The sequence below is a fragment of the Anarhichas minor genome, unplaced genomic scaffold (genome assembly GCF_050575085.1).
Source record: "Anarhichas minor isolate MPS153535 unplaced genomic scaffold, ASM5057508v1 ptg000058l, whole genome shotgun sequence".
NCBI lineage: Eukaryota > Metazoa > Chordata > Actinopteri > Perciformes > Anarhichadidae > Anarhichas > Anarhichas minor.
This window is the reverse complement of record NW_027466504.1, coordinates 7,555,213-7,571,617: the sequence shown is the minus strand read 5'-3', so window position 1 is coordinate 7,571,617 and position 16,405 is coordinate 7,555,213. Positions and strand designations below refer to the sequence as shown.

At 41.5% G+C, this 16,405-nt stretch overlaps 1 protein-coding gene across 1 annotated transcript in view; it reads right to left on the bottom strand.

Annotated features, from left to right (window-relative positions):
* wdr11 (WD repeat domain 11) overlaps positions 1-7,597 on the bottom strand; it is a 42,396-nt gene extending 34,799 nt beyond the window's left edge. The window contains exons 1-6 of the mRNA XM_076076537.1: positions 7,397-7,597; positions 6,228-6,339; positions 4,783-4,936; positions 4,371-4,544; positions 3,815-4,016; positions 1,573-1,738 (exon numbers count right to left, since the gene is read on the bottom strand). Coding sequence (XP_075932652.1) covers positions 1,573-1,738; positions 3,815-4,016; positions 4,371-4,544; positions 4,783-4,936; positions 6,228-6,339; positions 7,397-7,482 — 894 coding nt within the window. The 5' untranslated portion in view covers positions 7,483-7,597. The remainder of the gene's footprint in view (positions 1-1,572; positions 1,739-3,814; positions 4,017-4,370; positions 4,545-4,782; positions 4,937-6,227; positions 6,340-7,396) is intronic.
* Positions 7,598-16,405: the final 8,808 nt, after the last annotated feature.

Genomic DNA, 16,405 nt, shown 5'->3' with positions numbered 1-16,405 from the left:
TGCACTAAGCTACGTCATTAAGATGAAAGCATCTTCAGTGCTCAGTTTATTATGTACATTTCAAACAGAAGAACATAGTTGGGGTTATGGCCTACAGTTTTAGTAATTATATGGCAATTTCCATTTATCTGTTGTTTTTTTGAGCATCGCCTTTGTGGTTCTTTTCCAACTAATGGTTTGAAACCCTCAGCACCACTTCAGATGTTCAGCTACTGAACATCTGAAGGGCGACTCTGTGCACATCGTGTATGTGCCGAATCGGACAGTGTGGAGTATAGATGCGTCTATACTTCCCTGTCTTTCCTTGGCTCTGGGATCTTCTACACTCCAGCCTGGACTTTTGCTGAAGCTGTGTCATCAGTCATGCAAAGTGGCTGTGTGACAAGCACTTTATAACACTTAAAGAGGAGGGAGGCGTTGGCCGGACAGAGCCTGGGCGGCTGAGTAATACCTCTCCACTCCTGCTCTGTGACTTCAGGGCTTACTCCTCGACTACAAAAGGTTTGTTCTCCACCTCTGTGCCGTTTAACCACGGGCACATTTATTAAAACAAGATCACTGACAACACAAAATAAGTATGATTTATGGAAGTGCAATAAAAAATAGAAAGGAACACAATTCCACGCACACAGAAAATGTCAACTGTCTGTCGGGATAAACTGAGGCGCAGTAAGCGGGTCCACGCGTCTGCATGCAGGCAGAACTTTGAAGGTTATGGATTTCCAAGGGCATATTATGGCTCAAATAGAATAGAACCACCGCAGTGAAGCCCGTGAGACCTCCTCGGCGTAATGACAAGCCACCATCATGGCCATTGGCTTGCAGACAGAGCTGGGAGTGAACAGAGTGACATTAAGAGAGAGTTTCTGTTCCATTACTGGCTCTGCAGCCGTGACAAATCCTCCATCCAACACCCCCGCAGCATTCATCAATTTCCAATTAGAAATCCAGGCTCCGAAAGAAGAGGACCGGCACCTAAAAGGTCACCGGGGCGGCTGAATGTGACAATAGAAATACGGAGGCTGGTGAGGTTTTTCACAGTGCGGCCGTCAGACCTTGATGAGGAGAGCGCTGAGAGGGTGGATGAAAAGTGGAGAGCTTTATCATTCACGGCAGGGGGGAATTGGCTTGCTGGAAGATTCATCCATATAAAGTAAAAAACAGGTTAAGGTAAAGCCCCTCAAGTAACGCAATAAAAGTAGAAATTGTGCACTGGGTTCATTTTGGGGGGGGTGGGGGGGGGGGGGTGGGGGGTGGGGGGGGGGTGGTGGTGGTGTAGGAAGCGCTTTGGAGTGAGACAGCCATCCCTGCATTTACCTCACCAACTAAGATGTCGCTGTCATGCAAAGACAACTTCTAAATGCACAGCAGGAATGCCTCTCCATCACATTAGAAAAAAAGGACGAACACTGACCTGAAAATAATTCATGAAATTGGCAAATTCGCCACCTTCTTTCCACCAAAAACGGCGACGATCAACTCTTTGTAGGTTTGCGACCTCCACGAACTTCAAGCTTTACTGAGATCCCCGAACACACAGATTTTGCCTGTACGTGTAACGCGGTGTCTCACCTGAACGAAGGGCACGCCGGAGCGCTCGATGGCCACCACGCCCACCGTCTGGCTGAGCTCCAGGTCCAGGATGAGGATCTCTCTGGGGTAAAGCAGCAGCATGTGGTTCCTCTTGGACGGCAGGTAGGACAGCTGCAGGCAGTCGTTCAACGTCACCGCCTCCGCACTACGGCGCCACACAAAGAGGAAAGAGGAACTTCATTTCAGTGCGAGTTTGTTTGTTTTTTTTAACTCGGAAAAAGGTAAGATAAAAGCCCGAAGCACATTTATCTATAAACTAATGTATTCCTACATTTGGCCACTGTTTTGCATACTTGTTTTAAACTAAATGTACCGCGCACAGGACATGTTTTAAGAGGCTAAAAGTACATTTTAATGACTAGAAATGAATAAGTCTCATTCAGCACACACATCACCAAAGATATAATGAGACTCTGCCGTATCAGCACATATGAAATATGCAAATACACCAGAGATGGATGAGAAAGTCTTAAAACAAGTTTAATAAAAAAAAACGGTCTCATTTCGAGGATCAACTTGATCTTTATTCCCGTCGTCTTGTGCAGAAGGCTGAATGAATTAGTTATTGCTGTTGCGGCCTCTGTGACTCTCAGGCAAAAGAGCAGGAACTGAGACGTGAGTTTGGTCTAATGATAGGAGGCGGATGAATTACGCAGGTATCGGCAGCGTCAGACACAAAAAAAAACTTCTATTATTTTGTGCGTCGTAAAAATGTTGAGGTAAGTCTGTTGCGATTAAAAACGAATTACAAAGAGCATCATCCATGGCAGCAGCCAGGTGCGATCCATCCGTGCGACAACAAAGCAGTCACAAGTGTTTAGCACTTCCATCAGGAAGGAACAGAGGGCTGATTCTCTCAACGTTTATGAGCGGGACCATGGCAATAACTCACTCCTACAGCTTCATTCCTCTAAGTCCCCATGAGATCAAATAAAGGAGAGACAAACTTTAGAACACAATGGAGATCGTTATCCTCTCAGGGGGGGAGGCGCAACAGATAACATGGACTTAAAAAGGAGAACCTTTAGGAGTCGCTGAGCTAAACCACACTGTCACCAGCTCACTGGAGTCAGGGCCAGAAAGGTGGCGAAAGGGCCAGAATCATCTGAGCCACCAAAGGCAGAACATCAGAAAGAGACTGTGAAAGAGACTTCTGTGTCTTAGATACAAGAAAAAAAAGAAGAAAATGACTTCAGAGAAAAAAAAACAGAAAAAGAGAGAACGTCGGGTAAGCCCAAACCCTGACAAAATATTAACACACACACACACACACACACACACACACACACACACACACACACACACACACACACACACACACACACACACACACACACACACACACACACACACACACACACACACACACACACACACACACACGTGCTTGGACTTTCACATGAGCACCAGATGTGTGCATGATAACTTGTATAACAGAAATATATTCATATGTATTACACACTGCGCGAAAGATGAGGCGAGAAGGTGTGACATAGACACAAAGAGTGAAAAGGACAAGGCTAGAGAGACGAGTAAGATTAATGGCGTGTGTGTTAATAGAGCCGGTTGAGTAGGTGGACACAGCAGGCCGGGGCGATGCTGCTATAAATAAGCCCGTCTGACAGTCACAAGCGCTCAGGAAGGGAAGCTGCCAGCACATCAAACAGGCCTTTGGTCGCTGATCCGCTGCAACTTTTTGAAAAGTGTGGCTTATAGAAGTTTGTCACTTAATGGCATGAAAATGAGGTTAGTCACTACTTCTCATGAGAATTGAAAAAAATGAGTCGTAACACATCTGTCAAATTGCTTTTGATTGATCACCGGACCGAGGCTTAATCGATATGATGGCTTTAACCCGGGAAAAGCGGAAATTTGAACTTCAAATCGATCAGTCTCGATTCTTGATGGTTGAACGAACAAACAAGCTCAGGCACAACCAGAACCCATTCATATTCTCACACAGCCAAGGCCTGTCCTTTCATCCTCTTACAGAAACAGCACATCTGATAGATGCCTCTGTAAGATGCCTCAGGTGTGACAAATAGCCACATGTCATTCCTCCCAAAAAGACAAGGTGTCAGGGTTCACTTTCAACGGGTCAGTTAACGTATAGAAAAAGGGGGGAAAGCAGCACAAGTGACAGAGAGAATAAAAGAAGTGTATATAGATTTTAGAAATGGTTTTCAACGTGCGATCAACGTATTCACGCGTCACAACTTACGTGGGCTTTTCATTGGTGATGAGCACTTTGACCTTGTTGAGGGCCTTCTTGGCGCCGGTAGGGGCCGGGGCGGCGGCGGGGGCAGGCTTGTTGTGGGCGGGGCTTGCGTGGGGGCTGGCGATGTAGACCTTTTTGCCGGCGTTGCCCGGTGGTTTGGAGTGGGAAAAGTCTGTGATGAAGACTATTCCTTCGCTGGTCAGCACTGCCCAGAAAAGAATCATTTTAAAAACGTTGTGAAGATGCGTTTGCTAGTAACAGCTGTCAGTGTAGAGTCAGCAACTCAGCATCACTTGAGAAAGTATCAATTTCCCTTTAGTTCTGCTATTCACAAAAAAAGTATAAGTATGGAAAATGTGATGCTACCAGCGGTTAGCATAACTGAAAGTCATGCATCTCTCTAGAGCTGGCGCAGTCTCTCTGATATGTGTGAGTGATGATGAATCGTAAATGTAAGACACCCGGCTACAATATAGAAATATAGAGACGTGACGCATATATGTGGGAGGGCAAAATGACAAACTGTTGTTGTATTTTTTGGACAGTGTTGTTCACCTACACGCCATGTTGGAGGAGTCAAAGGGGTCGAAAGAAAAGGAGAGGATGTTCTCAGCGTAGCTCTTCTTCCACAGCTTGGTGCCCGTGTCTCCGTTCCACAGGACGATGTAGTTGGGCGGGTGGATGGCCAACAGCAGATCGCGAGACGCATCCTGAGTCCACAGCCACTCCAGGTCTGACAGAGGACGAGCAACACAGAGAGGAGGATGAGGGAATGAAGAGCACGGAGGCGTAGTGAGCGCCAGGAGGAAAGACAAGAGAATGAGGGTAAGAGCATCGTAATGAAAACAATCCACGTTTCTCCCCGACAGTGTTGCCACCAGTGGAATATCCCCATCCTGTCCAGTACTGGTGGATAAGGAATCACTCCAAGCCTACGTGAATTGGGGGGGGGGCGGGGGGAGATCTCTTACCCTGGATAGGTTTGGAGTGCTCCTGGATCTCACAATGGGCGGTGCCGCTGACCACATCCCACACTATGATCTTCCCCGAGGCGTCTCCCGAAGCCAGCCGCAGACAGTAGGGAGAGCTCAAGTTGTGGTAGTAGTTTTCCCTCGACCACCTCACCTATCAAACACAGAACGCATGCTGAGTGACTCAACAGCTGGTGCAAAGATCTTCCGGTTAACTGTAGATCTATCCAGAGCAGGTCTTGTAGTGTAGTAGTGCTTTGACGGGTTATAAATAATAACTACGGTCCAATTAAATGTGGGCTTCGTGGAGAAAGATGCAGACTCTATAGGAAACACACAACAATTTAAATGCAGCTTACGCAGGCTCTATGCTTAAAAAGACAAATGACTCTATGAACAAGTTGGTGGTTTTCAATCATTTGTCTTGTATCTGTGAATAGGCATGCTCTTTATTGTGGCTACTTCTTTTTTTTTCTCGTGTCAGGCTCGTGAGGAATGGCCCGCTGCTGTCGCCGCGGTGCTTTAGAAGATTAAAGTGCGCTTGGGAGTGAGGAACGAGAGCTTCGGATTGAGCCCAAGCACTGATAACCGTGGAATTTATTGCCCATTATTTACCTTTCTACAAAACACGGAGACATCGAACATATAGACACACACACGCTAACACACACACACACACACTCATACACTAAAGAGGACTATCCGTCAATACAGGAGCAACCATTACACGGTGAGCTGAACGTGTCTGCCAGAGAGGGATGACAACAACTTAGCTCAAGGTTTCACAATGCTAATGTTAATACTGGGTGATGAAATATTACTCCATCAGCAGGTGTGCGTTTGTATTGCTCCTGGAAAGCAAAAGAGACGGATATAAAAGGGACACACAGCATGACAGATACAGTAAGTGCTCTGGAGACGTCTGAAGCTTACAAACCGTACTGCTGAATTTACTTTAAGCGGCACATTTGTGCTTCCAAAAAGCTGGTTTGAGATTGACGAAGAGCAAAATAGCAAAAAAAAGAAGATAAACAAGTGTCCCGAAACAGAATGTCTTCAGCCAACACATTAATTCGACAGATTTGTCCCAATCATGTTTAACCTGTTTGATTGTGGCCTTTTTATGTTACAGCTTTACACATGTGAGGGTTTGTGGCTGTATCTAGATACAAAGGCATTCTCTTAACTTTTAGTTTAATTATTATTTCACTAATCCTATATTGTTGTATTTTACTTATTGTCGTATGTTTTTCACATTTTTTAACTATTTTAGATTGTTTTGGGCATTTTTCAGAAGTTTATGACATGTTATAGACTAAACCATTTATAATTGAATTCAGATATTAATTAACAGAGCCATCAACAAATGAAACTAATCGTTACCCACAGCCCTGCTACGAAGAAACAATTAAACAGATGAAAGACAGCTTACTGAGGAAACTCACCTTGACCACGTTGGCTTTGTGCCTCTCCAACACCTGGATGGTCTGAGACGTCTTTGGATCGATGATGAGAATACTGGAGTGACATCCCTGAGCTATCAGCCCTTGCCAACCCCTACAGCAAATGAAAGTCAGAGAGAATGACAGGAGGAGGCGAGTCACTCAGCCATTGAGAGTCATTGAGCCTACTTCAACTTAATTGAAGCCGAGGGGAAATTTATCTTGCAGCCAGGTAAGACACAAAACGACTCATACACACGTAGACACACAAAAATATAATAAAGTACATGAATACATCAAGTGATAGTAGGAAATCTTAAGTATGTAATGGAAAACTAATTATCAGTTGAATCATCGGGAGCATTTAATAGTTTGGTTAGCTGCCCTTTGATAGTCTGATTCTCCGTATGACGGGTAACCATACAGAGGATGAGCTGGGCCTAAGACCTCATGAAGCAAATGATCACCAATCCACTCCATGTCTGCAGCTATCATCACACTCCAGTGTGCATACAATGTCTGCACGCATATGTGGCTGGATCAAAATCCCGAATGCACAAACATCACAGCTCAATTTCACAGCAACTTTTGAACTTCCAATATAAACTAAAGCTGTTTTTTTGTACACACAGAATATCGATTAATGAGCCCTGGTGCAACATGCTAATGCAACACACAGCTGGAAGAAGTGTGTGACTGTAAACCAAAACATGGGAATAATAACAGGAAGCATTACTACCTCATGAATAATATCCAGAACAGTTACACTGAATGTTTCTATTCAAGGTCATTAATGCAGTGAGAGGTCTCAGTTGTAATAATTGTAAAAAACAAAAAATGCTCCATGTGCAGTATGAGGAATAAAAGCGAGTTGTATCACTAACACTGCAGCCAGGGTTAAGGAAATGCACCAGGCCCAGCAGACTGTCACACCACATTACATCACATGACACCAGATTCCCTCACGTTACATGTTTCTCTGTGTTGTTGTTAAACCGAAACTACATTATCGGCCTCCATTGCCACTGCTATCTTCGCAGGCGGCGTGAAGGGGAACAATATAATGAAACGCATACAATGTAATTAGCAGTTTATTGACATCATCAATCAGCGCGTCTTGACTAAATGAAGCAGCTACAAAATGATGCTAGCGGAAGAGGTGCAGTACTCACCAATCTACAGCGGTTTTATTCTGCAAATTTAGAGTGCCAGTCAACGTCCGAGCCGCGAGTTTGATGTTGACCGTGTACGGAATCATTATTGTTGAACAGTATTTATGCTACATTAATAATTGTTGTCCAAAAGCTGAAACAATTGTTTAGCTTCTGTGGTTCGCCTCTGATGACAATTCGAACAGGAAGTGTAGCGGTGTTTGCAAAATGATCACCGTAAGGAAACAAACCCCAGCGGAACAAGGTTCCACATGTGACACCTTGCATTTGTCAGTCCGGAAGCAAAATGTTGTTGAAATGAATAAATTCTCTCAAAACGACATATGATTTTATTAAGATGACAAGTAAAAATACATTTTTGTGGTATCATTTTTTCACCCAATAGTTAAAACATTGTAATAGTGAAAAAGTGAGATTGGTTTTTGACATATATCAGTTTTTTTCTGAGCTTGTAGGAATATACACTTTTGTAAGGGTTGTCCGTATCTAAGAACTGACCAACTGCTATTGTTTAATTTTTAGTTAAAGTCTGTTTACTGTAGTAGTATTAGTATTAAATTGAATATCACCAATTAAATCCAAAATATAATTGAATAAAATATGCCAAATATTTGTTTTTCAAATATTGTACAAGGTATTTCATTCTAACAGTACAGTTTGATGTCTTAAGATACAGACTTAAATCACCAGAAATTACTTATTTAATGAAATAGTTTATCCCACCAGTTGACATTGTATAATAGCTTGATAACTGTTAACAACATCTAATTATAACCAATTGTCCCAGCAATTTAGCCATCATTACAATTTGCCCCCTGCATGATTGCCATCAGACACTGATGATCCTATGCACACTGGGTGCATTGGAGTCTGAAATACAGGAGAGACCCCATGTGGTTCAGAGTGAGTGTTCTGCTTGGAGCAGTGTCCCACAGGAAGGTGGTGACGTCATATTCTAGTCTGATGGTCTTGGAAGCAACGCACAAGGGAGGCATAGAGGCCACCCTAGCTGTGCAACTTCAATGTATACTCTTATAAATAACTGTTTAAACCATCAGAATCTTTCTGCCTTGTATTTCGTGGCACTTCCTCCCAGCAGTGACACAAGCTGGCACACTGGTTGATAACACACAGCCATGACTCCGGGGGAAGAACACATGTTTTGGATGATTTTTGATTGAATTCTTTCATCTCAGCCTGTATGACACATATTCAAACTTATATTTGCAGGAAACATCTTCGCGTTCTGTCGTGCATAACTTCCACTATTTAGCAGCAAATAAAGGTCAACATTTCAATTAAGACTTTGAACTATTCCTTGAGCCTTTTATTCCTAATAATGGCAGACATTTTTGAGATTCTCTCTTCAGAGTCAAACAGAAACAGAAAAGTAAATATATCAGCCCACGGACAGACATTTTCTCCCCCTCTATTATAGGTCATTGACTTTAAGAAAGAGTTTCCATTGACTGGTAAATAACAGCAGTTGACTGATTCCAATGAATCCTAAAGATGACCTTTGGGAAAGATATATATTTATTTTCCCGCACTGACTTTGATTTATTGAACAATATTAACAACGAAGCACATTTTTCTGTCCATGATCTATCGAGACATTGTAGTAGACACATTTATATGTGACAAAATATGTTCCAGTCAAAAGCTGTTTCGTGGTTCACTGGTTGCAAACGCAGCAATGTTCAATATATAAGAAAATAAGATATTTTACTCTGTTTTCTTCGGGAATTGTAAATGTTTTATTCCCACTCTTCATTTTAATTGTCCCATATAATGCATTAACTGTACCATAAGATTAAATATTTTAACAAATCTGCATTTTCAAAATGATCATTATTTGCAATATTGTGAATTAAGCACAATATACAGATCCGGGTACAGGGGAAAGGGATTCCAATCTTCTTACATTCCTTCTGTGGCAGACGGACTAAATTAGCATCTTTCATGACTGGTAATTGAAACTTTTTTTTAAACAATTCCCTACTGCTCTTCTCTGATTTGGATGTTAATTGTCAGTTGGTTGATTCAAGATTGCATCTCACTTCTCTCAAAATCATCTCGTGTCCATGGTTTTCTGCACATTGAATGTACACACACAGGATCTGTCACATTCATCATAATTATAGCAGGCCTGCTGTCTTTAGGAACGTCGCTGAGCTGATATAGATCTATGATACTATTCCTCACTCCTCCCTGCAGCACGCATCTTTAAAGTCTTCAGTATGTAAAGCTCTTTTTCATATCAACCAAAGAATATCAATTTGACAGGTTATGACTAAAATACATTGCTGATGAATGAGATATAATCTAAGCACCTTAAACGGCAGCATACTCAATCTCTTTCCACAATTTCAAACGTACAGTATGTCATGCATTTTGGCTTCAGTTGTATGAAATAAGGTAAGTCTTTCCGTCAAAATGTATACATTTAGAAGTATTACAATTCTACTTTGTGTGAGAAGATATTTAATTACTTATGAGATTTATGTAGGAGAATGAGAGACCTCACTCTATTTGGAAACTGATGACTTAACAAAACAAAAAACATCTACAGGTATATATTCTTTTCAGTGCTTGTTTGATGAAAACAAAACATTTCTTTCTTTGGAGGAACAGTACCCAGTGGGGGCACAGACATTGATATTGATCTTCCCATCTGAATGCATGAGACCTCTACCAAACACAGTTCTTAAAATGTCCCTTTAAGAATGATGAGTCTGGGTTTTCCTGGTCACCTTAAAACATATATATATATACTAACAATACTAATGTCAGCCCATGTTCTCTGTCACTTTTTTCTACTATTATCTACTGTCAAACTACCTCTCGATATGCTTCTGCTATAGAGCATTTCTTGAGGCACATCCATCTACTGTTGTAAGTATAGCTGTGTTTTCACTAACACATTACAGAGCCTGAGCCTGAGCCTGATTTCCCCCTGATTATAGTAATTTACCTCACTATTTTTACCTGGTGCAGTCTATCACGACTCGGCATCAACAAACAGGACGTTGTGATGTTGTCATTTTGACAGTTGTGTGCGAGGGTAATTTTGCACCAAGTTACAGCTGTATACGATTGGGAAATGTTTGACCAGTAGGGGGTAGCAAAAACTGCAAAACAAACCCATAAAAACCCGTACCATTATGCTATCAAGTTGTTAAGACAAATATGTTAACACAAAGCGAAAAGAGCAAGCCATCAGAGTTGTGTCTCTGGCCTGATGAGTTTCTAATTGCCCTCCAGTGCGACACGTGCTGCTGTTTTCTAATCTGACGCCTCTTTCGTTGGAATGACATTATTTGTCAGAGCCCTTCATAACTGTTGCAAGTCACACTTGCAAAAAACAACTTTTCTTGTACCACTATGGTTAAAGGTGCATTGTGTAGGAGTTGGCCATGATTTTACTTTAAAACATTTAAAAAATGAGCTAATATTATCAACAGAACGTGAGGAGGTTACAGTGTTGAAATGTGCATATTCATGCTTTATTGTCAGTTAGTTGGCTTTTTTTTAAATTTCGATTGTGTTGACCCAGTAGAGGTAAGATGCTGACTCGTGTTTGCTTGGAGTGGGTGGCTGTAGTTACACAATGCGCCTGTAAGGCTTGGTTAGGTTTGGGCACATAAAAAACTTGGTCAGGGCCAGGCAAAGATTGTGGTTTGGTATTAATGTAATTACTTGGCTCAAGGAATAGTTTGACTTTATGTGAATACACGCTTATTGACTCTTTAGCAGACACACTCAACAGGAAGCTACCTCAAGCAGCCGATTAGCTTAGCTTAGCATAAAGAATAAGCACGGGGAAGGCCCTGTGCAAAGATTAAAAACGAAAACAACTGCCTACTGGCGCATCTAGAGCTTAACAATTAATACATCATATCCTGTTTATTTGATCTATACGAAATCATAAAAAGGATAAGTCAGTTTTGGGCCTTTGATGAAATGACTAAGGTGTGTTTATTGACGTTTTGGTCGTTTGACGAATGTAATAATCACTGTCCTTTTCAGGTCTGTTTCGTAGCAAGAAAAAAGATCAGTGTCTTGCTGGTGTTTTGCTACTTTCTCCAGCAGTCACTTGACCTCAGCTCTTCCCTGTTTCGTGATGGGAAAGAAAGCATTTAGTCAGTCTAGCCTCGAGGGACAGCTCTTATTTGAAATAGAGAAAGGCAATAAATCAGTCCTTTCTTTCTCTCTCTTGTTTTTCTCCCTAAAGTCTCTAAGTTTCTGTGGTTGTGTGGCAGCAATGTGTAATGAAGGATCTGTAATGAAAACGGAGAGCAGGGATAATCACACTTTGGGTCACGTAAAAACCCAATTAGCGCCTGAGTGCTCTGACTGCACTTGACTGCTAACTGTCAGTCGTGTGAAATATCCTCATTATTTCCACTCCCCGGCTATCAACCCTTAGTTTAGAAGTGTTAATGCACATGCTGAGATGTTTTATTGATATATTAAATGCATTGTATATTCATACCAGGGAACAATATATAAATATGTGCATGAATATAAGATGTTATGGCACATGTTTCAAGTTTTGTGGACTCCCAGACTCCGAGTTTCCGTTAAAGCACTGATAGTGCCCTTGTGTTAGAAAGAACTGCTTCTAAAGTGTCCTCTTGGATGCCCCCATTGTAGGTAAAACATGATAAATGCCCTCAGCGGCCTACTTGAGAGAAAACTTTCTGCTCGCAGGTGCTCTTTTTTTGATTATTTTGCCCCTGCCCCTCAGACAGAATGAGTCTGCCACTGTGTTAGAGAATAACATATTTCTTTAAAGGGTTATTATGTAACATTTAAAATAATGTATCAGTAATGAAACATGCCATTGTGCAATTCAATACACCCAGTGGTTGTGCTACTACAGGCTTACTTGATCTGGTATTGGCTGTTATTAGCAAACTTTAGCTCTCATAGCTGACTCACTTTACTGACTTGATGGCTTCTCCCTTCTAAAGAACTATTTATTTTCAATCATTTGTAAGCTACCGTGTGTAATGTTAAACATACATGTTGCCATTTAATGTATTCTACTGGTCCCCTGGCAGGTCACAATGTGCTACTGTTAAACTAAGTTGTAGCACTTTCATTACCCGTCATTCTCACTTGCTCCTGTCTAGCAGAAAACAGTTAGGTTCCCAGTAAGGGTTGAGACATTTCAACCATTCATCCTGGTCTATAACCGTTTAAAAATCCATCAGATCCAGTGGATAAACTCAAATATTGCTGTCAGGTTGAAAACTTGGCTGATTTTCCAACCTGTTGCTTAATTCATGTTCTGGAGAAATGTGTTCTTTCACTGGAGAGTAACACACTTCTTGCTCATTGCTTACAAAATATTACTCAATTTCACAAACAAAAAATGCTGTGAATTGGGTGTTTCAAAACTGCAAAATGTGTAATAAATGTTGCACAAAATTGAAGAAAGAGAAAAACAAAACCTAAAAAGCCACAAAAAAATTGCAATGGGTTAAAACACAACAAAAGTGTCATACAGATGTGCTGTCATACAGATGTGCTGTCAGAGGCTCCCTTTATCATCATCATCAGCTCTCCAAACTTTTAACACACAACAAATTCAGCCCAGTCATGTGTGTTGTTATGTTAGAGTTAATGACACGCTAAAGCTAAAGCCCCCCCCAGAGTGTGCATGCTCTCATTTCTGCCATGCTGCCTGCCATCTTTCTGATCTTCACATCAGCAGGCTTCCCTCTGCGAGCACAGTGGGCACAGGGAAGATGAAGCAGAGGCAACAGGTCCATAAAATTCTCATTGATTTCTAGCAGTCCATAGGGGAGATTCCAGTTAACGTTTTACTATGTCACGTCTGAGTTTGCTTCAAAAGTTTGAGGCAGCTGAAAAAAAGCCCAAATGTTTTTCCTTCGATGTTGTCGTCAACAGATTAAACCTTCTGCTGCTCATGAAGCATGTCAGATCCACACGGAGCCCTTTGAATGCCTCCAGAATGCGTTAACACCTCTCCTCCATATTTCAAACAGTCTCGCTTGACGGTTACAGCACCAGATGTCAGGATGAGTTATGATGTCACACTTTGAGACGAGAGATCCCCCCCCACGAGATGTCCCTGATTTACTTTTATCGTCCAGGCAATTGAACATCTGCCACATGAATATTAAAGACCGAATGAGTAGTAAAGTGAAGGCATTGTGTGTAATTGGCAGCACTGTTTTTGATACTTCTGCTGGAATGAAATTGATTCTAAATTGCTGGCTCGTACTACCAAAGTGAGTCATCACTTTATGCTCAGGCTGCATAATGCCTTCGCACTGGGGAAATGACACATGGACACATTCTATGTATCATGAATAGAGTAGAATCTGGAGTGAAACTGAGTTTACATGATATAAACACAAGGGTTATAATACACATTATCACCTTGTGCCCATGGAAGAGGAGGGAATTGAAAACTTCATGAATTAACCCTTTGATTTCATGTGAATACTCAACATCCATTCCCCCCCCCCCCTACAGAGAAACAGGCTTTAGCTGCCAATATACTATGCATATATAATGAGCTTCATCATTTCATTAAAGGCCAAGAGAGGATACTGCCCCTGTATGGCATGCATAAGATATATTCAACCCTCAAAATTGTTCAAAATGACCCATAAAGGATGGTGATTTTCATCAACTGAGTGCAGATGAGGGCCATGTATTTGTACCAAATCTCCGCAGAGCAATAAAAGTGTCTGAACCACATCTGAGTGCAAAGTCGGAGGTGAAAATGAGAGTGCTTTTGGAGGAGAGTGCCAATGGATTAACATTATTGTGATTTTTTTTTTTTTTGCATAGAAAAAAAAACATCCAACATAATTTGAATTACACATTTGAACGTTGAGTTCAAAAGTTCACTTATAGACCAACATGGAGCAGAAGCCTGGAGAGAATGTAGAAAAGATGGATATTTGAACAGTTCCATTCCCATGACAACTGCTCCTGAAGATCAAATGAGATGATCAAAAGATCAGATACTTGAGGTCAGATTGTTCTGTTAACATTTGAATGTTTGTATCCAGAAGGGTGACAACAAAAACCTGAATCAACAAGAGGATAAACATTAAACATGCAGATTCTTGCATGGCACAAGGGCTCCCTGGTGGTTTGATGAGTATGACAATGATATAAATAATACGCTGTGGTGGCGGTCTTTGCAATCACCAGATCTCAACCCAACTTGAGAGAGTTGGGGCAAACGTGTTAGACAGCGCTCTCTAACAGTGTCATTAAAAAAGAGCAAATGAGAGAATATCTTTTGAAAGAACGGTGTTTATCCCTCCAGATACTTCTTCAAAGACTTCTCGTATGTGCAGTGGCCCAACACCCTATTATAGGTAATTGGTTGTTTTATTCCTTTAATTTCTTCACCCATCTGTATCTATTACATAAGTGTTTGTGAATAAGCATGGCAGCGACAGAGGATTATCATTTATAGACATTTGATTTTTTTTGTCTGCATGGACATTCTCTGTCCTATTAGTGGATGTATGAGTGCTTGTTAAACTATGCATGACACTGGTCATTAAGCCCTTTCTGAACCATAAAGACTCAAACCATTTAAATATTAGAGGGAAGGAGTCAATGAACCACTTTAACCTTGCTCATGGTAAATATGCTAAATCGTTTTACTCTGACTCTACCTCACTGCATTTTAAAAACAAAACAAGACTGCAACACATTTGCACACTTATCTAGTGTGCTATTCTATGTTGTTATTTCATGTTTTAGTTGTAGTAATATGATATATTCATAATTTATTCTAATATATTCTATCTATATATCCATCTATCTCTCCGTCCATCCATCCATCCATCTGACCAAGGCACCAAGAAAAGCAGACAAATAATGACCATTTATTGCACTTATATTTACCTTAAAACAGCTTTTGACAGCCTCATTTTCCAGGACTTGTAGAAGGAATATTTAATGTAGCGCTAACACAGTGTCAAATAAACCTGACCCCGAGAGAACCTTAAGTGGTGCTTTCGGTCCCCGGGCCACGCTCGACGCCTCATCAACACAAACCACATTATGCTGATGTGTCTGTCAGCATAACTCATTACCATTCTTGCCTTAGCCGCTCTCTCTGTGTTTTATTGGGGTCTAATAAATGACGAGGCGACGGAATGGTCAGAATGCTGTTAAAGGAAACGAGCCTCCCCCAAGAGGAGTATAAACAAAACAAATTAAACTTCGGCGGTGTGATGTGTCAATAAAACAGTAAGACTACATTCAACATGCAGGGCAGACGAGGCTTCACAGCCTATTAGTTACAGCGAGGAAGAGCAGAGCGTGGGATGGTACATTAAGGCCTTGAGAGCAGTTCTGAAAGTATTTCACCGGCTTAATGTGATGATGACGCCTATAAATCTCCAACAACGTGATCGGCTTTAGACGTCTCACATTCATGCAAATCATTTTTGTGAACTCGGTTCCCAAAGGCAGAGAGTAAAGCCTTGGGCACACAAGACGTTCTCGATGAATGTACTCACACTAATATGAGTTTATCTGACCTTCTAACAATGTTATTCAGCTCTGTGGTGTCAACGTTATAGAGATAGTTTCTCTTCTACACTTAAGAGAAAGTGTATAAGTACATCCTTGGCAGCCTTGTTGGTAATAGCAACTAACCCAGTTGCCAGGGAGACACTTAAATCGTCGTCAGATACGGTGGCAAGAGATCGAAGGCATGTGAGAGAGACGTAAAGAAAGACCGAGATATGTTTCTCTCTCTCTCAGGGACATTGCATTGCGACGCTGTGGCAGATTTGATCGCGCGGGCTTTATAATAATAAAGAATATTGATTTGATGCCATATTGAATCACGACTCAATGCAATAGAGGGAGTGAGAGCGAGATGGAAGGCAAACAGTCAAGGAGAAGCAGACAGAGAATGAAGGAAGCTCAAGGTTGATGCCTGCAAATAAATTCCAAGAATCCACAGCAAGCTCAGACTCTCATTATCACAATTCA